At 45.0% G+C, this 24311-nt stretch overlaps 2 protein-coding genes across 2 annotated transcripts in view; one reads left to right on the top strand and one right to left on the bottom strand.

Moving 5' to 3' along the window:
- Nucleotides 1-4566, bottom strand: part of LOC118795414 (voltage-dependent calcium channel beta subunit-associated regulatory protein-like) — a 16285-nt gene extending 11719 nt beyond the window's left edge. Inside the window, exons 1-2 of the mRNA XM_036553874.1 lie at nt 4497-4566; nt 953-1025 (exon numbers count right to left, since the gene is read on the bottom strand). Coding sequence (XP_036409767.1) covers nt 953-1000 — 48 coding nt within the window. The 5' untranslated portion in view covers nt 1001-1025; nt 4497-4566. The remainder of the gene's footprint in view (nt 1-952; nt 1026-4496) is intronic.
- A 1579-nt stretch (nt 4567-6145) lies between these two features.
- LOC118795893 (ATP synthase subunit delta, mitochondrial-like) lies at nt 6146-8955 on the top strand. Its single transcript, XM_036554674.1, has 5 exons — nt 6146-6399; nt 7121-7274; nt 7656-7744; nt 8042-8193; nt 8828-8955. The coding sequence occupies exons 1-4, from the start codon at nt 6280-6282 to the stop codon at nt 8162-8164; spliced, it is 486 nt and encodes a 161-aa protein (XP_036410567.1). The 5' UTR covers nt 6146-6279; the 3' UTR covers nt 8165-8193; nt 8828-8955.
- Nucleotides 8956-24311: the final 15356 nt, after the last annotated feature.

The raw sequence follows: 24311 nt of genomic DNA, 5'->3' as shown, positions 1-24311 counted from the left end.
AAAGGGTAATTCAGCTGCGGTTTTGAAAAATGTATGCGTTGTTTCTCGCCATTACTCCAGTGGGCAGCCACAATGAAAGGCCTTGATTTTTAGTAAGCAATAAAATAAGTTAATTTGAAATTCTTTCATGATTTCATGACCATGACCATCATGGCTGAAATTGAAGTTTTATATAAATGCCGGAATGCATCTCATATTCGAATAGATGCAAGAGGCTGGGGGACCGGAGGAGCAGAAAGAAGCAATCACTTTCCATTTAAACTAAAATCTTATGAAATAGAAACATCTCCATAAAATGCATCTGTGGATGAACTGACCCAACACACTTGCCTGCGCATGCTTTTAGAACTCATATTAAGGGAATGAGTAATACCAACTTCACGCAAGAAGTAAGAATTCGGGTATCGAGTCAGATCCCCTTTCTTAGAGTGGAGGAATTTAGCATGCTACTGTTTTGCGCACAATCATTGAAAAACCAGTGGGAGCGTTCTCTGCTCCTATGACAATGTAGTGCTTTCTACTTGAAAGAAGTGTAAGGTAAGACTAAACATGAAAACACAGCTGTTTGAGCTCTATTGCTCCTTTAAGCAGAGTACTTAACTTGAATTGTCTCAGTAAATATTCAGCAGTATGACTGGATAATAGGCAAAAGCATATCTATTGAAGCTCCCCTGGATAAGGGTGTTTGCTAAGCAATTAAACAACTGTCCAAGACTTTGCACGCTTAGAGCAGGTCCTTATTCATTAATAAACCGCTCTCCTTGTGCTCCTTAGCTTAATCGATGACACGGAGTGACACTGACTTTCCCTCTCAGTGTGTTAGCAGTCAGATGTAATGAGATAAAGACCAGATTTTGCTGCTTCCACTGACGTGATGGTGGAATTGTTGGGAGGATGAAATAATGAGATATCGCCGCATGAGGAGGACAAGAAGGGTGTCGACTGTACTTACGGCTGAGCTTTCAGTGAGGTTTTTCAGAACCGGCGACTCATTGCTCATGGTCCAGGCAAGCGTTACCGTCCCTCTGATGGGAAGAGAGAAGTCAGATGGCTACTGTACAGCATGCCCCCCTCACACACACACACACACACACACACACACACACACACAGAAACACACACACACACACACAGTGGTGATGTTCAGTCTTTCTCAGCTTCCTGTTAACACTCATATGGGGCACTGCCCTCCAGTACTAATGCAAACCGTTTTATTTAAATCCCAAATTTAATTGCTACTTTTTTTTTTCTTCAGTGGTCCCAGCATTCAAGGTTTCTGATCAACTCTTCTTTAATCACATTTTTGGCCACCTGAATTCATGGTTTATTTCTTGGAATACCTTCCTTTCACCAACCTATACACCTTACAGTGCATATAGGGGAAGGAGCAAACATTAACAAAGTCCTTATGCTAAATGATGTGCCATCTCTTGCCTTATTAACATACTGTATTCTAGTGTGGTGGACAAGCTCTGAGCCTTCATGTTTTCTGACTACATTGACCTCTTTGCTTGATCGTATTCAGTAACAATAATCTGCCCCACATGCATATCTCACAACAATGCATCATAATCTCTCTGCAAAACAATTTGTGTCTGACGTGTGTTTCTGTGTGTGTGTGTGTGTGTTTCTGTGTGTGTGTGTGTGTTTCTGAGTGAGTGTGTGTGTGTGTTTCTGTGTGTGTGTGTTTCTGTGTGTGTGTGTGTGTGTGTTTCTGTGTGTGTGTGTGTGTTTCTGAGTGAGTGTGTGTGTGTGTGTGTGTGTGTCTATGTGTGTGTGTGTGTGTGCAGGCACATGCACATATGCATGTTTACATGCTTGCATGCCTGTACGGTATTTCTTTCCCACAATTCTCACCATATTTTCTGTTGCCATAAAATTTTGTTGCCCACACTAGATTCTGTTGCCCACACTAAATTCCAGTCCTAAGTTCCTATTTCTGTTTTCTGGCTTTCATCAGATAAAGTGCTCTTTAAAGGATTATATACCTATTCTAAACAAGTGCGAATTGTTTCTATTGTTAGAATGATGCTGGTCCTATTTGTTGATTACATGAAAAAATTACAAAACATTGCATGTGTATTACGTGTATTAAAAGGTAGTCTTCTGTCTATTTATATCACGCCTGTTTATAACAGCCCTGCAAGCCGGTGCAGTGCACTAAGTACAACCGATGTATCCCTTTAAAGCACTGATCGGTGCTTTTTCTCTCTCCTTTTAAATTAAAGTCACACTGAACAGCTTTCGCACGTGAAATTTCCTTTCATTCGCGGAACGATCAGAAAGTGCGACTGATCTGTGCATCACGTCACGCGCACTGCAAGCGCAGCTCAGTCCATGTCAAGCAGGGCGCCTCGTCGTCGCACATCATTTTGTATTCGCGAGGAGAATCTCCCTGATATTCGTGAGGAAAATCTTCAGCTAAACCCGAAGCTCGCCCTAAAGGGATTCTTTCAGGCATTCCCGATGGAGGCCTAGATTTCAGCCTGACTTCCAAATCAAACGCTGAAAAGATGCCCTCATGAGCATCCACGAGCCTTAGATTTAACAAGTACAACAAAATCTCAGAGTCCACAAGTCCACATTGTTAACACTGACACGTTTTCGTGCACGTCTAAATCTGACTGCTTATAGTGCGGCTACTGTAAAGCTGTTTCGAAATTCTGTCACGGACATCCTCGATGATTAATTACCATCTAAATCTAAGAAGGCTACGGTTGGCCAACATTGCTTTGATAAATGGCTTTGAATTATCTGTTATTTACCTATGAATATCAGAAACGTTCATTCCTCGGGGGTTACAATAATAATAATAATAATAATAATAATAATAATAATACAGACACCCCCCCCCCCCCCCCCACACACACACACACACACACAAACACAAACACACACAATGAGCCTACCATATTTACTAAGTGAAAAATTCTTTGGAAAAAAATCCTTTGAAACAAAAACTTGAGAGGGTAGGGTAAAAGCTCTCCCGGAGCGATGCATGACAGTTGCAATCCCTCAAAAACTTCAGCTCATGCATTGTCAGGCCTGGGGGGAATTTAAGGTTGACCCGCGCCCGCCTTATGAATGAAACATGAAACCAAACCATTTTAGCTGAAACCTACGATCGGTGCGAGAGCACTTCTCTCTTTGAATCCAGTCTTGTCGAAGACATACTTATGCTTCACAGTGTCTAATCGAGAATAATTAGTGAAATTCTTCCATAAAAGTTTTTAGATAATAACAAGCCTTTATTTTGTTTTATTTTAATTGATTTATTTATCTAATTGTTTGCACAGTGTGTCGTGGTTATGTTTTAGAGACGACAACAACTGTGTTGCATCCTGATGTCCCACATTTACGTGGCTAGATATCAGTTAGTGGAATTAAAATAATATCCTCGGATATCACGTTGTTTCTGCTTGACCCACCTTCGCACGTCTGCTGCATCTGGTCTTAGAAACAGGCTACACGGTCCGCGTGTTTTTCTATCCCGTTCGATTTACGCGGCGATAAGAGCCATCTGGATAGTGTGCATGAAAATAGCCCATGACTATCATTCATGACAAACCTGTACCTCCTTTAAGAATACATTAATTATTCAGTGATTCGATATTTGAATCTAAATTTATCCGTATTTCTTTCAGTGTTCGCATTATTATATTTTTAACTGAATTGTTTAGTTCGTCGTATTTTATGCCGCATGGGTGGATGATAAGAACTATACATTCAGTGAGTCGTCGAAACGAAGTGTGCACTTTTTCCAGCGTGACAAACTGGGGCTTTGTAAGCATCTGAGAATCGCCTTGCGAAATGCGACCGCCCTGTATTTGGGTGAGCAAGTCTCCGTGTCCCATTTTAGTAATCTTTGCGTTTCAATGAATCGATAGGCTGCATGTAGGCTACTCTCTATTTCAGAATGAGTGCATAGTCCTTGCTGAATTACAGCGGCGCTCCCGTTAGCGTCCTTCCAACCGGTCCAACATTACGATAGTGTGGAAAACACACAGCGTACCCCAGCCTGCCATAGTAAAAAAAAATGTTCGCTAATTAAAAATAATAGTCGTAATGAATACAGTCGCTGAGGCTGTTCTGAAGATGTGAACATTGTCCGTTTCTAGGCTATATAGCCTACCAGCTGGATACGTATTCCTTTGCAAACTTGGGCACCTGCACTTAAGCTTTATATTCATAAATGTATTCTTTTATTAAAAATATATATATATTGTATTTATTTCACCTCCTCCTGTCGCCAGTAGCCTATCTACGTTGCCTATCTTACGGATACTGGCATCTCTTCCGGCTAGTTGCTTCCTTCACTATCGTACGTTGGGGAAAGGGGGTACACGCAAACGTGCTATGTGCATTTCAGGCGTAGTTTCATAAGTCTAAAAATGACACCAGTAAAGAAGCCTAGACGTTCTTATATTATGGGCAACACATATATTGTAGCCTAAATACCTATGTAACATAGAAAAGCACGAGCAAATAAGACTCACCTAACTGTAATTCATGTGGTCCATGCAGTGCGATGCGGTCAGAAACCAGTAGCACCAGCCTTCTCCGCACACCTTAATTTTGATTTAAATGCTAAAAGTATTTATGAATGAAACCATATGCCGTAAGACACACCCACAGCCCGGTCTGAAAAGCACCACGTGATTTGGAACGCGACGCGAAGCGTAGTGACTGGAAATGGGTGATTCTCGCATACGGCGGGGTGTGCGACCATGATACGAGTAGGCTATATTTCTCGGCACAACAAATTAAGAACCGACTGTTTTGAGTGTGAATTATTATTGATGACAAACTGGAGACCAGACAAAGACCAGAGCTCATGAAGTCTTAAATTTAATTTGATCTCGTGTTTTCGAGTGTGGTCCTAAAGACTGACAGCAACAAGGGAGAAAGTGAAATTACAGCCCGAAAGAATACTGTGTTTGCCTGTTAGAATGCACGCAGAGAGCAGAGGCGAAGTTAAAGGAGTTAATGAGTAACTCGTTTCCTACTTTCATGTTTAAGGTTAAGGATTTGTTTTTTTTTTCATACGACACTTTCCGTGGATATATACACTTGTCTGTGTGGATACTGTGACGCTCCATTCACGGGTTGTTAACAGGAATAACAGGAATGTGTCATTTCTGACCAGTTTACGTCAGTGGGCTGTCTGTGCTAATGTTACATAATACATTGTTGCTCGTTCACAGATCTCAACAACGTCGGTAACTGAAAGACAGGATCGAACAGCAACGTCTGAATGATTTGAAATTCAAAATGCGTCCTTGCTTATACAGCATTTTTTTCAAGGTCGTTCGTGTTCTTTTGAACCAGTGCAGTGCAAAAGCATTTCACTACAGCTAAACTTTTGCTTGCTAATTTTGTGTTAAATCAAACAAGTAGCGGATATGTATGTAATGAAATTGGTTGTTGTCAAATATCATTCAGTTTTGCTGAGGCATTAAATTTATTGTTGAATACACGCTTCAACCCGGTGGCCGAAAAAGACAAGTTTGAAACACATATGAGCGTCTCCTTATGTGGTAGAGGATTTCCAGTCCTCGAGAGGCAGTTGTGCAAAAACAAAAAAGCGCTCCTTCGTCTGCACACCCCTTGACGTCATCACGCCCACTCAGTGCTTAGCTGCCACCACATGCCTCCGCTGGCCGAACGTGGGGGAAACACTATGAATAAATTAATTCTCAATAATGACATAGCCTACCTGCAATCGTGACTGATACGTGCTGCTCCGCTATTCAAGACATATGCTTTCTTTCTTTTAATGTAGGTGTAATGTTATACGCTTTATGAAAAATGCTATTTTCAAAAGCAGTTCAAAATCTGACGTTCTTATTGCGCCATCTCCTGGTATTGAATTGATCCGGCATTAAAACATTCTGAAGGACAATTAACTCGTAGATTTCTGCACTGATAATTGATACCCGTCTGCCAACACACAGAGACACAGGCAAACACATATTCAATATATACTGCACATATAGATTCAGTTATACCTATAAACTATTCACAAACATTATGCCACAAATAGGCCTACTATTTCGTTTCAAAAAGCAATCCACAAAAAGATGATTCGAAAATCATACTATTAAGGATTACTACATTTCCCATGATGCTGTCGGTGGAACCGGTGCTTTGGCTTCTGGGTAGGGGGGTCTGTGTCCTCCTTGTCCTATCACGGGCACGCTGGTCTGACTGATTTGACTGGGGGCTTTTAGTGATTCTGTTTAAGTTGTCCACATCTGAAATAGGTTTGATTTTAGTACAATGTTGCCTGCTCGGTTGCTCCTCCGTCGTGCTCTCCCTGCTTTGCGCCAGGCCCGGTGCTACGCCGACGCTCCGTCCGCTGCTCCGCAGATGTCCTTCACGTTCGCCTCGCCAACTCAGGTGAAGAAAGCCCGGGGTTGACAGCCTTGGCCCTGCATGTTCTAGCTAACTTGAAATCGACACAGTTTAAATGTTTTGCAGGACCGATAAGGATATAGCTCGTATGTGAAATGCACGTTGACTAAAAACACAGAATATACTGGCGTCTTGCGCGTCTTGGTGCACAACAAAAGCTGGCTAACTTGCTACTTGCTTGTTAGCGTTTTGTGCTAGTTGCTAGTAGCACTGGGTAACCCATGTTCGCAGTAGAGGCGATAGTTAGCAACTTGCAACGCTGGACAGTAAGTTGCACTGTCTGAAGGTTATTTTAAGTTACTTGCATGGAACACATGTGAACACATGACATTGTGTATAAGTTCAACAAGTAGTGGGACTAGCTTACTAGCTGTTCTCTTAAGAGCAAGCCTTAGGTAGTGGACAGTGCTGAAAAACGTTTCAAATTGAAACAAACCAGTTTGATTTGTTCCCTGAAAACAAGACACATGATTGTTTTTTCGAGGGGTGACTAAATTCAGCTAGCAAGAAGGCTAGGTAGGCATACAGTGGTCATTGAGTCTGGAACTAGTAAAGAAGTTTTGCTGCATAACCAGACTTATGCATACGTTACGTAGCAGTTTTTAGTTAAATATTTATGAAAGGAGATGACGTGCTACAGAGTGTAGCTTAGTTTAGTTATTGACATGTCTGTTTGTATTGTGTCCTGATCGCGTTTCTCCCCCAGGTGTTCTTCAAAGAAGCTAGCGTGAAACAGATCGACGTCCCAACCCTGACCGGGGCGTTCGGTATTCTCCCCGCCCATGTGCCCACACTGCAGGTTCTGCGACCCGGTGTCGTCACGGTTTTCAGTGATGACGGTTCATCTGAAAAATACTTCGGTGAGATTCCATGCCGACGTGTGACACCTCGCAATAACGGTTACAAAGAATTGATGCTTCAGCTGCACTCATCGGACGTACCACTGGAAGGAAAAGCGATGGAGGTCATGCTGGACAAGTGTATTACAGAAAATGCTGATCTATTATAGAAACTGCTTAGTTAGCGATAGCAAAATGCCTAGCTATGTTCTTTCATTCAGTACACCAGATTAGGTGCGACTTTTAGACTAGCTACGATCAGGTTAAACAGTTCCCCTATGTAAAATACTATTTATTTAATTAACATACCAAATCACACTCTCCAGAAGTGGGGCACGTTTTGCCGTGTCCATGGTGAGGTAACGTCAGTGGCTGATGGAGTGACGTCACTTTTGTTCGCAGTGAGCAGCGGCTCGGTGACCGTGAATGCAGACTCCTCCGTGCAGCTTCTGGCCGAGGAAGCCGTACCTCTGGACAGCCTGGACCTTGCGGTAAGACCGCTGCTCTCGTCTCTTCATGCATCATTTTCCTCAAGCTTTAGTCTGATTAATTAGGGAGGGAGTTTAGCGAAGGTTCCTTTGGACCAAGTGGCTGTGCAAAATGTGCGCTGGGTCAGTGCAAAATGCGCATCCTAACACCTCAGTCTGTTTGAAGTCTATTTGTTCAATCAGAAGCTGAGTCTATCTAACAGCCGTTCATTTCGTTATAGCCCAGATGAAGCCAGTGAATTGATGCAGGCGATGTGAGTTACGTTTATGCAAATACCTCTTCCTCCCGTTCTTTCTCAGGCGGCCAAAGCAAACCTGGAGAAGGCCCAGTCCGACCTGCTGAGCACTTCAGACGAAGCGGCCAGAGCAGAGGTCCTGATCAGCATAGAAGCCAATGAGGCGATCGTGAAAGCGCTGGAGTAGAACCACGCCCAGATTTAAGTATTCTCGCGGTAAGAGAGTAGGCAGCTTGTGTTAGAGATAAATTCTTCATGAAAATGCAGGTTTTCCAGTCGTTGAAAGTCTCACAATATTTTCATCCTCAAAAGTCACTGAAAGTGGTCAAATATCCCACTGTTCTTGAAAAAGTAATGGAAAACAAGCCAAATATATGAAAATGTGTTTGGAAGAAATCCTTCTTGATAACCCACTAGTTTGATATCATTCATTATCAATTCGAGCAATGTCAGGGCATGTAAATTGTGAGAAAACTGGCCACCTCTTTGGGTATAGCATACTCATCACCAGAAGTCACTGGCAGTCACAGTCAAGATCACTGGGGTGTGTCTGTACAGAGACAAAATGCTTAGTAAATCCTCTTCCATCTCCTGTTTCATCTGTACGCACCCCATTTTTATGAGAACTTGAATGCTCCAACAACAGAGAGTCCAGAATTTACTGAATAATTGGGGAGCATATAAAATTGATTTGAATGGGAGCCCTGACATACAACTTTATGTACAGTAGCCGGCAGCAACATATGGTAGAGTGACTGTTTGAAAATTCAGCATGCTTATTTCAATGCCAGAAACCATTGCTTTTTAAAGAAGCGCATGGTCTTGACCCTGGGGATCTCTCTTCTTTTAGGTGGTGTCATGTAAGAGTAAAGGTGGGCTAACACCATCCGTCTCTGCTCCCTTCCCCCGGCCAGTCAAATCGGGAGCCGCAGGACACCTTTGCTTTGTACAGTCGGACGAAACCATTAGAAATAAATTTATTTCAAGTAAACTGCTGCTTTGTTATTTTTTCAGTTCATTCCTGCCTCTGTAAGATGTGTGTAAAAAAACACTCAGCAGCATTAAGCATCTGGAGACACAAAAATGCAAAATACAGATTAAAGGAAAACTGAAAGGCCTTAAGTAGAGATGGTACATTTAGTTAGTGGTGTGGAGAGCACGAACAAAAATTTATTTTGGTAGGTAAGTCTTTGTCAGAATGAACAGGTGATTCGCGTGACTGCCAATGACATCTCCGCACCCAATCCCAGTTGTCACATGACACAAACCTAACATTCTGAAATGCTAGAATCAGTGTTTGATTGGATATTTCCATACATTTGATTCATCAGTCAGGGGGGATCGGGTTAACAAGTGGAATTAACAAAGTAATATGTCATGTAACAGTAGTACTCTGGTAACAAGAAGAGGCCAGTAAGTCTAAACATGTCCACAAAGACACACCGGTTCAATTGTATTTTGTTTCACCATCACTGGTGTCCTGTCGTTTATGCACCACTCATTGGTTTTATGAAACTTCCCTGTTTCGGTCCAAGGTTTTCTGTATTACTTCAAGTGTAAGTCTGAGGCAGCCACTTGATTGAGGTTGCATATGCATTTCAATGGTTTTTGCTTTTTTTCAATTGGTTTCAGTACTGGCAGCAGCCAGCAGATGGTGCCACAGTGTCATATATATAGTCTAGGTGCTGCTCATTAATGTCTGTCTGCAGTCCAGGTTTTTTTAAAACATGTTTAAATGGTAACCCTGTTTGTCATCAGTTTGGGAAGTTTAATTTACTGGTTTTAGAATTTTTTAATTGTAATTTGGATTTGTGTCCTGGAAATGGACCAGCTCTCACTGAGTAATTTGTTTTGCAAGAAACAATTTGCAAGTGACTACCGGGAAGTTCTGCTCAGCTTCAGTAACTGTGCTTAAAACCTTTCTGAAATTGTGCTTGTGCGTGTAGCTAGACACACGTATCTTTTAGCTCTAGCCACTATTGATTAGTTCTGCATAGGATGTGTATGTGTGCGCATGCCTCTGAGTGAAGCTTTATAGTGTTGTATGAGTCACAGATATGGCAGCCAGTGATGAGTGTTATTTATGAGTCTCAGCCACTTCTGCTTTCTGCCCAGACGTGGGTGTAGCGGTGGTGCCCATCAATCGTTTCCAGGATCTTGCAGATCTGGACGCTCTGGTCGCCCAGCGAAAGCCCCTGAATAGCGGTGTTCCGGTGTGAACTTTCCACAGCCTCTGCTCACCAGAACAGGGATGAAAGAGCATGAAAATAATGTTTCCGTGGAATTGAGTAGTGCGTATGTGCGTATAATATAGATGATTCACAATTCTAAAAAAAAAAGTTTGGTATTTTTTCCTGTTTATACATGGGATATTTTACAAATATAGTCCACGTTCAGCTCTCCATTGCCTACAATACACAGATACACATTTGCGCCTGTAGGCTGGATGACAATTACATAGCTGACTCCCTTATCCAAAGTGATTCAACCGTTCTTAGTTTAATATCTTCTGCACATAATAACCTGTTTATATAGCAGTCAGCACACAGACTATCCATCGTCTCTGTCGACTACACCTTTTTATACTCAACACGGTTATCATCTGGACCAAACATGACTGCCAGACAAAGGGACCACACCAGGCAGTCTGAAAGGGAACAGAATCACTGTGAGATCCAGCTTCACCTGATGGGTCAAAATCCCCTTTTGTGAAGGACACTGTGCAAAAAGTTTGGCTATTACCAGAGCAACTGAGATGGTATATTTAGATGAGGGGTACAGTAGCAGCACCCCACCCAGATTTCAAACTCAAGTCCCACAGATTCAGAATCCGGTGCTTAACTTATCACACTGGGCTCCTGGACTGATCCCAGATCAGCTTAAAACACTATAAGGCAGCAAGAACAGACACACACCGGGGCTGGCCTGTTCTGCTGTAGTTTTCCTCCCTTCAGCTTGATTGACGGTGTTGTCATGGGGCAGCTGTAATGAGAGACTAGGTCATTCATTGTTCATCGAGATGTCAAACAGCCCCTTTTCCAGGACCCCCCCCCCCTTTTTTATGTTTTCGATAACTGATGTGTCACGTCCTAAGATTGTGTTTGCTTCCTGTACTGCGGTGTATTAAATGAAAATTCACATGTGTAAATGCACTAATGAGCTGATTGGGCCAGATAGAGTTTGTTGGGATTCACTGGGACAAAGGGCAGCTTATACACCGGCTCCCCCCAGGAAATGAGTGGCAGGGCTGGTGGGAGAAATGAGAGCCGGGGGGTGGGGGGCCTTGGGGGCTCTGCTGAGTGAGCCCCCAGCCGTGGGGATCCTTCGGCTCCGGTTTCTGGGAAGTCTGCCGTCTCTGGCGGTCCGAGGAGTTTCCCTAGGATATTTTGAGGCCTGTGGAGTGAACAGGCATGCAGTGTGTATGCGATAAGTCACTTTACTGGAATTTTTATTTGGCCCTGTGTTTTTTTGGGAGGGGGGGGATTGTTCAGGGGGTTGTTGGGGCCAGCTTGCTGTGAATGGAATTTGGGAGGAGCGCAAGGCGGATGACAGCCTTAGGGGAAAATCAACCCAAGCTCAAAAACAAAGAAAAAAAGGCCCTGTTTTTTTTTTTTTTTCAAGTAAAGCCTGAACCATGCGTCAGGGCTGCCATATGGGATCTCATTCCACTCAGAAATAAGATTACATGTAAACAGGATGTAGTAGTGCGTCAGATGAAAGTTTATTGTATGCTTCGCCTGAGAAGTATGTACCCGGCTACACTTGTCATGCAGAATAATCTGATACGCAATGAACATACGGTATGTCCCCAGGGCTCAAACTGGGAAACTACGGCCCGGTCGAGTACACTTGATTGATGGTAGAACTTTGCACTGGAAGCAGCAGACCTCTAATGGACCTCCTCTGTGAACACTGGAGAGAAAGAGAAATCAGAGCGCAGGAATTCACAGCGGAATGATTCTAAGTGAGAGTCGGAAAAGTGACAAGTAAGAGGAGAGGCCACTAAAAACCCAGGCTCAAAGATGCTGTGTGTGTGTGTGTGTGTGTGTGTGTGTGCGTGCATGTGTGTGTGTGTGTGGATGTATGTGCTTGTGAGTTTGTGGTTGTGTTTATATGAGAGGGTAAGAGACCGAATTGGATATTTTCCCCAGTTTTGTGACAGGATTTTGCCAAACACGCACCAGAGGCCAGAATGTTCCCTTTCTCTCCGCCTGTCCAAACTCCCATCACCCTTTCGACCGTCTGTCTGCGCCCTTCTGTTCACCTCGACCCTTATCTGTTTTTGTTGGCCGGCGCTCCCTTTCTGAGGCGGGCGAGCGTTCGCCGGAACATTCCGTGATGGTCAGCGGATAAAGCCATTGGCCGCGCTACAGCGTGCGCCTTTCCCTGCCAGAACTGCGCAGCTCGGATGAATAGCGGTGTTTGTCCTGGGGGGGGGGGGGGCATGTGATTGTGTCTTCCTGCATTCCCATAAGAAGCGTCAAAAAAAGAACAGCACATTGTTCTGCCCCTTTACTCATTACATCTCGCTCTTTGTTTTAGCTAACCCCGTGAGATTCCACACCCTTCCATACAGAAGCGCGGAGAATGGAAGTGATGTCAGTGTGATGTCATCGTATGCCGGCTGCTGTACTATAGTGATAATACCTATAATGATAATACTGTGAACAACTGAAAAAATGAGTATAAACAAGTTTTCCAGGTGGCCCAATAGAGTGGAGCAGTCAGGCACAGAGGGGATTGTGTGTGTGTTTTCTGCATGTATAAACAATGAACAATCCATTACCTGCACGGGCTGGTCAGGCTTGGCTGGGTGTGCTTCCTGGGGCCAAATACTCTCGGCAGTAAAGCTTGAGTGTCTGGTCAGCAAAATAGCCAACTGACTATGGCTTTGACACACCCGAGGTCTCCCAAATTTCTGTCACCCCCCCCCCCCCTCCCCATTGGTGCCCCTCCTCTGAGCCTGTCTCTTCATGCGTCTCCCTTCTCCTCTCCCTCCCCCTGTCCATTAACTTCACAGCATGGCAGCAAACAGCTTACCCACAAAAAAAAAAGTCATGTGCAATAGCCTGGGAGATAATCAGCTCTAGGTTCACAGCAAATGGACTCAAATTACTCCTGTCTGTGCATTTGTGCCTCTGTGTGTGTGTGTGTGTGTGTGTGTGTGTGTGTGTGTGTGTTCATGCACCTGGTGTGTTGTCCTGTTGTTTTGTTGTGCGTTGCCATGTCAATGGGACTCCACCCATGTGTCCTATTTCATGTAATGTCTGTCATTGTCTTATGCAGCCTTGGACATCGGGGGTCACCCCGCCCAGAAGGGCTGAGGTGGGGCCTTTGATACAGCTGTCTCTCTTACCATTGAGGAGGCCAAGGGACATTTGGATTTTTCAAAGGTATTAAGGTGACCTATTCCACATGACACACACCCAATACTCTGAATGGAAAAATAACAGTCTCCTTTAAAGGTCTGGAATTAACCGACTGTTTACACCATACATTATACTTATAATGCTGCTACTGCCAGTAATAATAATACTCAGTAAATGTATATTAAACGATCATGGATTATATATTTTATAGTGGGTTACATAGTTACGCACTACATGTTTATTACAAATATTAAGACTTTATTGGAGACTTGTTTATGAATTTTAATAATCTGGTTGTCACATTTACATATACATTTTGTCATTTAGCTGGCTCTCCTCTCCAGGGAGACTTACACTATAAATACATTGTGATACAGCAGATACACAGTTGTATAGACATAATATTTATCCATAACTCAGTTGAAACAGCAGCATTGCATAGAACAAAGCCACAAAATTCATGCGGCCAGCATAGTGCTATAGTCACCGGAGCAAGAGCGAAAGAGACAAGATGAAACAAACCAGATATAAAAGTATTATAGCGATATTCACAAAACGCCCCCTTTGATCAAGCACCTGGAGCATTGTGGGAGTTATTGCGAGCTGAAAGCAGGTTTCAGGTTTCAGTGGCTGAGATTCTGCCGGAGGAGGGGGGAACTTTCAGTCTGTGCCTGAATATGGCCATTGACTGCACATGTTCTTTATTTTTCTCTGGTCAAATGTTTTCATTCAGGGAAAAAAATATGGCAGCGCAATACAAAGCCAAATCTCCGAATACAGTGAGAGAAGAAGTGAGATATGAATATATTTATGAAGTTATAGACATGTTCTGCAGCAGTCTGGATAGACTGAGGCAGCTTTGTGGCACTTGCAGAAATATCAGCAAGTGGAGAGTCAGCGTGGCCCAGAAATGGGCAGAGGGTTTTGATGTTGTAACATAAGAATCTAGCACAGGGTCACTATGCTGCATTCCAAGTGAAGACAGCTTCTTGCCTGCTGTGATGCCAAGATTCTTGCCAAACTGAGACTCATGAACCGTTGTACTATTAAGAGTAGCAGAGAGATCTGGGAAAGGTGAGGATTTGGCACAAACGTAGAACAGCTGGGATTTGGCAAATTTACATTTTAGATACTGATTACTCATCCAGTCTGGCACGTCATTATTTTTAGTGAGTGTGAATATGGACGCCTGCCAGCCCCTTAGCTCCTTTTCACGAAAAACCAGGGCCAGTGGTAAATGATGCCCATTAAAATAGAGAGAGAGAGAGAGAGAGAGAGAGGGAGGGAGTGAGAGAGAGAGACTCGACGGGACTGGATTTAGTCTGGCCTGAAACCAACACATGCAGCGAGGTTTGGCCTTACCTTTCTGACAATGAGGATCACGTTGTTCTGACATTCCAGCCAGGGAGGTGTGAAATTCCAGAGTTATGACACCAGCGGAACACCGTGGGTGGGAGGGGCCGAGGCGAAAGGGGAAAGGAATGCTGGGGGATGAGGTTCGGCGCGGAGGGGTTCTGGGTCCTTCTGTACCCCTCCGACGTCACAGCCCCCTCGGATCCCACGTGTGTCGGCGGACCGAGTGACCTGCAGCCTGCGTCTGTGTGACGTCAATGCCCGTTCCTCCCCTCTCCGAACACGGGGGAGGCCTGGCAGTGATTCCCACCGGATATAAATAAACCGCTCCGCGAGGGATGCTTCAGTGGGCCGCGGAGAAAGGGGGCATTGGGTCAGCGCCTGTGGCAGAGCGGGCGAACCGGATCACGTGCTTTACTGCCGCCCCGTCATCGGTTTTGCGTTACAGAAAAGCGGTGTGAAATCACAGCAGATGCACAACAAAAACCGCCCTGAAAAAAAAATGGAAAAGGGCAAACCTCTACGATGCTGGCGCTTATTCAAGTTTTCTGCTGAGAAAAAAGTCCAGCGCTAGCTCAGTTCCCCTTGGTGAGAGCCAGCGCGGGCCTTATGGCCACAGTCCCCTGGCACAGACCGGGGAAGTGCACGAAAAAAGCCTGGTGTCATTTCTGCTCCCGTTTCACACTCAGAAACCACAAGCACAGCACACGCTGGGAAGAGGAAGTTAAACTTTTTGAGGGATATTTGCGGCTCATGCTCACCTGCATGTCTCAGCAGCCGCCGGAACATTTGCTGAATTTTTTTCTTTCCGCACGACTTATTTTTAAACTGTCGTGTCAGATCTTTGAGCTGTTTATAGAAAGGGCCAGCCATGGAAAATACTCCAATGGTATGTGCTCTCAGTATATGGTCTATTTATTGCAGTGCGATTTCTTCACATCAAAAACAGAACAGGGAACAGATGAGGCGACTCCACACGCTGTAATCACAGAAGACGGATGCACTACATCTTCAGCCTGCCCTAACCTGTCCCGTGCTCCAGCCCAACCTAGTGATACAGTTACAAAGAGCACCCGGGAAATGAAAATGGCCATTACATAACATTACGTAATGTAATAAACAAAGTCATTACTTAACGGCTCCACATTACCTACAGTCAGGACACCTGGCGATCCCTCCGCTTTGGAGACGAGTGTCCTGTTTGTGTCACAAGGCTGTCCTGGCACTGGTGTGGAGGAATGTGCTTCCCATAGTGGTCAGAACAATGGAGATGCTGCTGGCCGTCTTCCATCACACACTTGAGACCCACCTCCTCAGGCTGCATCTTGGCTCCCCGAGCATTACATTACGTTATTGGCATTTAGCAGACACGCTTACCCAGAGCAACTTACATCAGTTACAATGTTATCCATTTATACAGCTGGATATTTACTGAGGCAATTGGGGGTTAAGTACCTTGCCCAAGGGTACAACATCGGTGCCCCAGCGGGGAATTCAACCGGCAACCTTTTGGTCACGAGTCCTGCTCCTTAACCACTATGCTACACAGCTCAACTTCCCCTATTTTGCATAGTCTTATTGTAGGGAATGTTGCATTGTGCGTATGTGTAGTACTTCTATATTTATTGAAGTATATGTGTTATTGCTGTATTGTACTAAAGTATGGCACTGGTATTCTTATTGAATTATGCATACTAGTTGTCACGTCCCTTTGAGAAGGGCCTATGCATGTTCGGATGTTATCAGTCGTGACCTGTACGATCTGTATTTTACGCAGCTATCAGATTCACTTTTGTCCTCGTTCTCTCTATGTCTTTCTCTGATCTGATCTCACGATCTGATCTCTCTGCCCAATGACAACAATGTAGTGTACTGTCATTATCTCGTGCATTTTCTCAGCAGACACCTTCAGCCAGTGCTGTGAACATTGCCCGCATTGTTTACACTGTCTGTTTATGCAGCCTGACGCCCAATAAAGCACATCAGGTACCTTCTTCAAGGGTACAACTGCCACGCCCCACCAAGGGTTTGAACCTTTATCTCAGACGCTGCACTGAACTCTCTCCACTGACTCAGAGAAACCCGTGGCTGACACCAAAGATGTTTCCACCACAGAATTGGCTAAACTGTCCGTCAGTACAGTATATTACGCTGTTTAGGTTGATTTTTGTATCTTACACCTTTAAATTGTGTTTGCTCTGTGCTGTATCAGTGCTGCGGCCTCCGTTTGCTGTTATCAACGTGGCCAAAGGAAGAAGATGCCAGAAAGTATTTTTGAAATGGCTGTATCAGTTCCCAGGTGGTAGTGGCTTAATCCTTTTGCTGAACAACGTGCCTTTCTTGGTTTTCCACTCCCTTTGTTAATGTGTACAGACTGCAGTACAGACACATGCACAGGGAACAACTCAGATATCAACAGTATCAACATCGTGCCGGCACATCTCGATCCAGGCAGAGACCGACTGGGGCAGAACTGTATTTAGGAGCAACAACACAATGGGGGACATAACAACCAGGCCTCACCTCAGTACATGGAAGCAGAGTCCTAAAGAAAGCCTGGGACAACCGCATGTTCAACAGGTTTTTAAAAGTCAACTGTCTGACTTAGGTTATGGTATCTTGGCATCTCACAGTGTGAAAACCAACAGAAGCATTAAGTCTGTATTAGGTCTATACCTAATACAGTCACCCTTTTAAGTTAACTTATTTTAATCCAGTCTGAGCAGGGTTTAGGTTGGTAGCATCCTGTTGCCTTGTAGTGTAATCCGATGAATTTTAATTTGACCATTTGTAAATATTTATTCATCTTATTACTTGAATTAATTATGTTTTTGCTTCTACAATGGCAGGCTAATCTCCTTGAAGTTGAATGTGTACATTGTATTAGTTTGATGCAGCTGTGGGATTTTGTGCTTTGAATGCTGACTTTTACAGTTGGATAGGTCTTCCCCCACAGAGAATAAAGTATTCATTTGCTCATGTGTTCATTCAGTCATCCATGCTCTCGTGTTGAAAGTTTTAGGGCACTGGCTGTACAGTCTGGGGAAAGAACATGGTGATGTCACTACAAATATAAAGCACAGAGGCTGTCGTCGGCACTCTTGTCAGTCACAAGGGTCATTGTGCCTCAGTACTGCCCTGCCTCTCCCCTTGCCGAAAACAGAATTCGATTTGAGGAAGTTACGTTGAGGAGCACGGTCTCAGATAAAAGAGGGACAGCACCTTCATCTTCAGCCTTATAGTTTCATGGGAATTGGAAACAACTCACGCATTCACACACAACACACACAAAAAAAACCCCTTTTCAGGTCACCTCTCACGTGCATGAAACCCTGGTTTAAATACCAGAGACCTTCGGAGCTGTTGTCCTTTGTCATTGTGGCAGAGAACACCCCCCTACACACACACACACACATGCGTGCACACTCACTTTTCAACCCTCTGGAATTCATAGATATCCCGCCTCTTTCTCTTTTAGCGGCTTTCCGCTCATGTTCTCCTCTAAGCATTAGGAAAATATGCCACCCAGCCTGTTGCTTCCCCGCACAGTTGCTCTTTCGGAAGGGCCTGTACGTGATCCGATGGAGACTGAGGCTGCCTTGTTCCCACATATGGGCGTAGAACACCTGACCGCTCCTTGTACGGGGACAGCTGGCACAGGTGTGTCGCCTACAGAAGCATGAGTCATTGTTAATCTCCCCCAGTCAGCTGGGGACGTGGGTGGGGGTTAGAGCCACTGCAGTTGTCCCCTTTGAAATGTGTTGCCAAGTGACCTTTGACACAAGGGTCTCATAATGTATACTGTCACCTGGTTTGTAGCCACACCCTTTGCAGTCTTGGAAAGTTACGACGCTGGCCCTGACCGGTCCTGGTAAGGGTGAAACAGCACAGCACAGGAAGGTCGTTTCAGGGACTAATCTTTACTTTTCAGTCTAATGATCATAAATGTATGCATGAATCCCCTTCTGTATTAATTTTGCGAACATTGTGTATGCGTGTAAATGTGTAAGATGCTGTCATGGGAGTTCCAATAAATAAATTTAATTAAAAGCAGAGTAGAAACTCTTAAAAAAGCCCAACTTTACCACCTGCGTGCCCCCGCCACCCCCTCCCGACCCTTCCCTCTCCCTGGCCAGCCACCCCTCCTCCAGAGTCTGACCTCCAGTGGAATGTTCAGAGGGGCTGAAATAGTTCCAGGAACGGCAGATCCACGCACTCTCTGTCTTTCTGTGTCACAGTGACAGCAGATGAGAGAGAGGGCATGTTTCAGATGGGGGGGTGAGGGGGGGATGGAGTGTGTGTCGAAACCAGTCAAGCATCGCAGCAGATGTGTTCTTTTTTTTGTCAGCATGACAGGTGTGTGGGTGCTTGCGGGAAAGGTGTGTGTGTGTGTGTGTGTGTGTGTGTGTGTATGTATGTTGAATGTGTTGATGTGTAGGATGTGCGTGTGTGAGTGTGAGTATGTGTGCTTGTGTGTGTGTGTATGTTGAATGTGTTGACGTGTAGGATGTGCGTGTGTGAGTGTGAGTGTGTGTGCTTGTGTGTGTGTGTGTGTGTGTGTGTGTGTATGTTGAATGTGTTGATGTGTAGGATGTGCGTGTGTGAGTGTGAGTGTGTGTGCTTGTGTGTGCATGTGCGTGTGTGTGTGTATGTATGTTGAATGTGTTGACGTGTAGGATGTGTGTGTGTGAGTGTGAGTGTGTGTGCTTGTGTGTGTTTGTGTGAGTGTGTGTGTGTGTGTGTGTGTGTGTGTGTGTGTGCGTGTGTGTGTGTGTGTGTGCGCGTGTGTGTAGGTCTGTGTGTGTTGGTGTGTAGGTCTGTGTGTGAGTGTGTGGTTTCGGACGCCCTTGAATTCCATCAGTTGTCAGTTTCTGTCCTTCTGGGTGTCAGAATGAAATATGTTTTAAAGAGATGAGCAGGGAGCACTGCCAGGAGGTGGGGAGAGAAGGATTTCATGCTAGTGCTGCACGGTCACACCTGTGGCCCCTGAGCCAGAGCGGAAATGTACAATAACACTGCTGAGCTTGTTACACAAATAATCTGAATGTGGTAATCACCCCGCAGTTTCGTCCATTTTCCTCAAGATGCACGGAACATGAGCAGCATTTTCTGCACATGGCTGCGTGAACATTGTGTGTGTGAACAACAGTCTGTGTGTGTGTGTGTGTGTGTGAGTGCGGGGGGGGGAGATTACTAAGCTTTGATTCCAGATGCAACCAGCATTCCCTCCCCTAAATGTCCAGCTTGATTCATGTTACATTAAAAACACACCCAGGTTTCTCAGGTACAGTATCTTCACATTACTCAGTTTTTCCCTGTGACATATTGACTACAAGGATGTTGTAGGAGGCATTTTCCCAGAATCCAACTGGGTGGAAATGGAGGTGGTGTTTGGCACAGTCAGAGTGAGGGGGACTGGCAGCAGTTTGCCCTCAGCGGAGGATTAGCAGAAGCCACACGTGCGCGCGTGCACGCACGCACACACCAGGATGTTGTGAGGGAGGGGTGGGGGGGGGGGGATAAAGGTGCTGGCGAAGCAGGAAAGAAAAGGCAGGTAGCAGGCAAGGGCTAGGAGGGCGGGGGCGGGGGCGGCAGCGGGAGCGGGGGTGAGAGAAAGACGCAGGGAAGCGGAGGCAGAGTGGGAATTAGTGACGTAGGCACGGACGAGCGTGTGCTATTTTTAAGCGTCTGATGGGACGCGGCGCTGCGACGTCATTGGTGAAACTGGCCGCTTTTCAGTGCTTGGCACGGCTGGCACTGCGCGACCAGCAGTAACCTCCTGTATCAGAGGCTGGATTACTGCGTACGGCCAGCTGGATGACGGAGCTAAGGGATAGGTCAATGTCCCAGCTGCTGAAGGAGTTCCCATTCTGTGCTCACAGATCCAGAAAGAGGCAGAGGGAAAAGATCAGATCCTGCTGGAAACTATCCCACTGTGGGATGCGCTGCGTGTGTGTGTGTGTGTGTGTGTGTGTGTGTGTGTTTGTGTTGGTGCGTGTGTGTGTTTGTGTTGGCGTGTGTGCGTGTATGTGTATGTACATACTTATGTGTGTGCGTGCATGTGTGAGAGTGTGTGTATGCGTTTTAGAAGTAACTGAGGCGCTAGAATGGTTCGTCACTCATAATGTGCTGCAGTTTGACATTATTGGTGCGTTAACACTATCTTTAAAGTCAGTGATTTAGGAACAGTGAACAGAGAGAGACTAACCTTTAGCTTCCTCGATTTACATTTTCGTAAATGACTGGTCCCCTTTTCTGCAAGTCTGCAATTAACCCCTGTTCACAACACCTGCAAATGGGCACACACAGCTAATTACTATTAAACACACCGGCAGAGAAGCAGGGCCTATGCTGTTAGACATGGGGGCAGTGCTACTTCTTGTCAAGGTCCTTAATAGGTCTGATGTCCATTGCTCTGAGTGGATTTTATTGGCCTGCTCAGCAAAGGTGATAATGTTACAGGGGTCTGTAATTACCAAGCCCTTTACAGAGTGGTGCCAGCGGACGTGAGTCTGTGATGCTCTTTAATGTACACTGTTCCCAAGAGGTTCTGACAGCGTTGGAAGACTCCACAACCTCTAAATGGAGTGGAGTGTCGCTACATGCTATTAATGTCTCATTGATTTCACCCAATGGCATTTTGCTGTAGAGGGTAAAGTGTTTTGATAGGTCCATACAAGTCAGTGGTTGACAGCACATTGTAACTCCACCAATCATGAGGCTCGTAAAGCCTCACTCTCTTGCTCACGTTGACAAAAACTGCTGGACCCCCCCTGGACCTACCTCCTACCACTCTTCTTTTTCAGTTCTCCGGGAAGTATTTTTGAAGATGCACTGCCTTGAAAATATTTTTTATCTCTGCGTGCTCTCGGTAGCATATATCAGTTTACAGTGACCTTTGATAGCGGCCATACTGTAAAAGCCAATGAGCTGGCCAATATGTTAGCAGTATCAGTGTTCTGACGTTGCTAGGCCTGACACTGACTGACATCAGTCTAGTGGTCTGGAAGAGAGAGGGATGTAGCCTGCCAGCTGTACTGGATTTAGATTTGAGCAATTTTCCATGACCTTTTTAAAGAAAGAGAGATATTTCACTTCCTTGTAGGATTTTTCCACAGCCATGAGAGCCCTGTGTATTGGCATGTCAGATTAGGAAACTCATCTGAACTGTTGGAAAAGAGGCATTTGCCATGTTACTCACTTAGGATGACTCTCATTTTTAGGGTGTGGGACCTAAAAAATGCATCCCAAAAAGAGGACATGTCCGGGAAAAAGAGGATGTACGCTCACCCTATCATTATTAATCCGAAGTTCTCTGCATAAAGGGAGATGAGCGTTCAAAAATTAAACCCTTGGAATGTGCTTGGTTGCGCGTACGGAGAGTCCCACGGGTCTTAACGATGTCCTTCTTGATATCTGAGGAATAATCAAAGCTGTTCTCCCTTCGTTTGGTTCAAAGGAAAAGGAACCGGATGCCAGCAAATGTGGGCATGTTGGCTGATTTTATCGTAGTCCGGGTGCCAGCCAAAGGGCCAGCCAAAAACGAAAGAGAAGGAGAATCAAGACTGAATGTAAACCACACAATGGGACGTTCTATCATCACTTATTGTAGCTATTCCATATTGATGATGAGAACAGTTATTAGAGCGCTCTGTGATAGGTTGACTCATGTTCAGAAGCAACCGGCTGTGCTCCGTGTACGCTGTTGTTCTTGTGGATAAGAGCATCTGATACCTGACAAATGATACATTAGTCTGTATGTGACACGGGGAAGGCGTTACAACAGATCATGGATGGAGGTAGGCAAGGTTCACCCTCACCCCCACGTGGACGGACAGGTTCAGGGTGGACAAGCCGTTCTAGAACATTCGCTCATCTCTTGTCTCCCCCTCCCATGCTGAGAGGGCATTTTGTGGAGGGGCAGGGGTCCTCTGCGGCTTTGTGCCTTTTTTACCATGCACCCTCTAAACTCTTGCGGAGAATCCCCGAAACCCCACCCTTCCTGTTCTTCTGGAGTTATGTGATGCGTATCTGCTGGGCATATCATGCGTGTTTGTGTGTGTGTGTGTGTGTGTGTGTGTCCCGCTCAGCATATTGGTGAGTCAGCAGGATGTGAGTGTTGGAAAACAGCACCGAGACTCTGACAGATCCGACACAAGTCTCTCTTTGTCATACATGAAGTGAAGGGCGGGGGCAGTGACTGCGTTGCACTGGAATGCGGGGCACAGACAGACAGAGGACCACACACAAACTGCTCCACTGACATACCTTAAACCTGCTGAGTGCCCAGGTCACTTTTCTTTTATCTCCCGTATTGCTCACTCATCAGTCTACTGATTTGGGAGCTGCCAAGATAGAGAGTGAATCATGACGGCACTTGTGTAATGAGGACGCAGGATGTTATTTTGCTGATTGCTTCAGTGCTCCTCCCTCGGTGTAATGCAGCCTCAGTTTGCCAGCTCCAGCTGGACAGTGATTGAGCCAAAAATAGTCCGAAAAATTTAAGACTTCAGTTTTCACAGGAGGCCTATTTTTAGTTGGGACAGATACTGACACGGAAATTCACAAACTCAGGCAGAAACACACACACATACACATGCACACACACACACACATACACACACACACAAACACACACACACATGCAGTGTGTCTGCGAGCCTCACACAGACAGACACACGCACCGCCTCCTGTCCCCCAGCCGAGTGAGAGGTGAGTAGGAAGTGTGTCAGCTGGCGGTACCTAATACACAGCAAGGGCGTGGTTTACAGTACGTGACAGTGCATCTTAAAGGCACACCGAAGTCAACGGGTTCACGCTCCCCTTGGTTTATTTTCATTCACAAAGACCCCGATGACCAATCAGGGAGTGACTGTTTTCCCAGTCATGATTTGCATGGTGTCGCAGACACGCACACACACACACACACACATGGCCACTCATCCTGGCAGAAATGTGCGGTGATTCATAGCTCCTGGTACTGGTACATACTCAAATGGCAGGACACACAAACACATGCCTTTCCGAAGACAGAATGTTATGTTCTGAAGACTCGAATCTCTCAGGGCCAGCAAATGAGCTTGACATATTTCAAAGGCAACATGACAGCAGAACAGAGCTTTCAGACAGCTACTTTATTACTCTGCTCTCAGACTGATCTACTCATAATGCTCTCAGACTGATCTACTCTCGGTTATGAACCCAGCACAGTGGAAAAATTGGATCTCAGACACAAACAGAAACACAGCTGAAAGAATGGGTGTCTGTAAACCAAATGAAAACACACCCAGCAATTTGTACTTAAACAAATGGTTCTAAAATTGTAAATGTAAATGTAAAATGTCTGATCACTGCTATAAGGGTTTCTAATCAGGACAGTGTCGCAGCTTGTTTTATTGGCCTCTCATTGTTTATTTTACTTCGTTTACTATTTGCTGCATATTACAACAGTAAATTCACACAGGCAATACTGAACACTCAGATACTAAATGCAGCAATAAAAAAGATTCATACCAGGTATGCAAGGCCATGGATCAATGTATATAGCCTCTCTATGGCAAATTCAAAGTATGCATTTACTGTATATCACTACCAAAATTTTCATGACCAACA

The sequence above is a fragment of the Megalops cyprinoides genome, chromosome 20, assembly GCF_013368585.1.
Source record: "Megalops cyprinoides isolate fMegCyp1 chromosome 20, fMegCyp1.pri, whole genome shotgun sequence".
In the NCBI taxonomy this organism is placed as follows: Eukaryota; Metazoa; Chordata; class Actinopteri; order Elopiformes; family Megalopidae; genus Megalops; species Megalops cyprinoides.
This window is presented reverse-complemented; position numbering and strand designations above follow the sequence as displayed.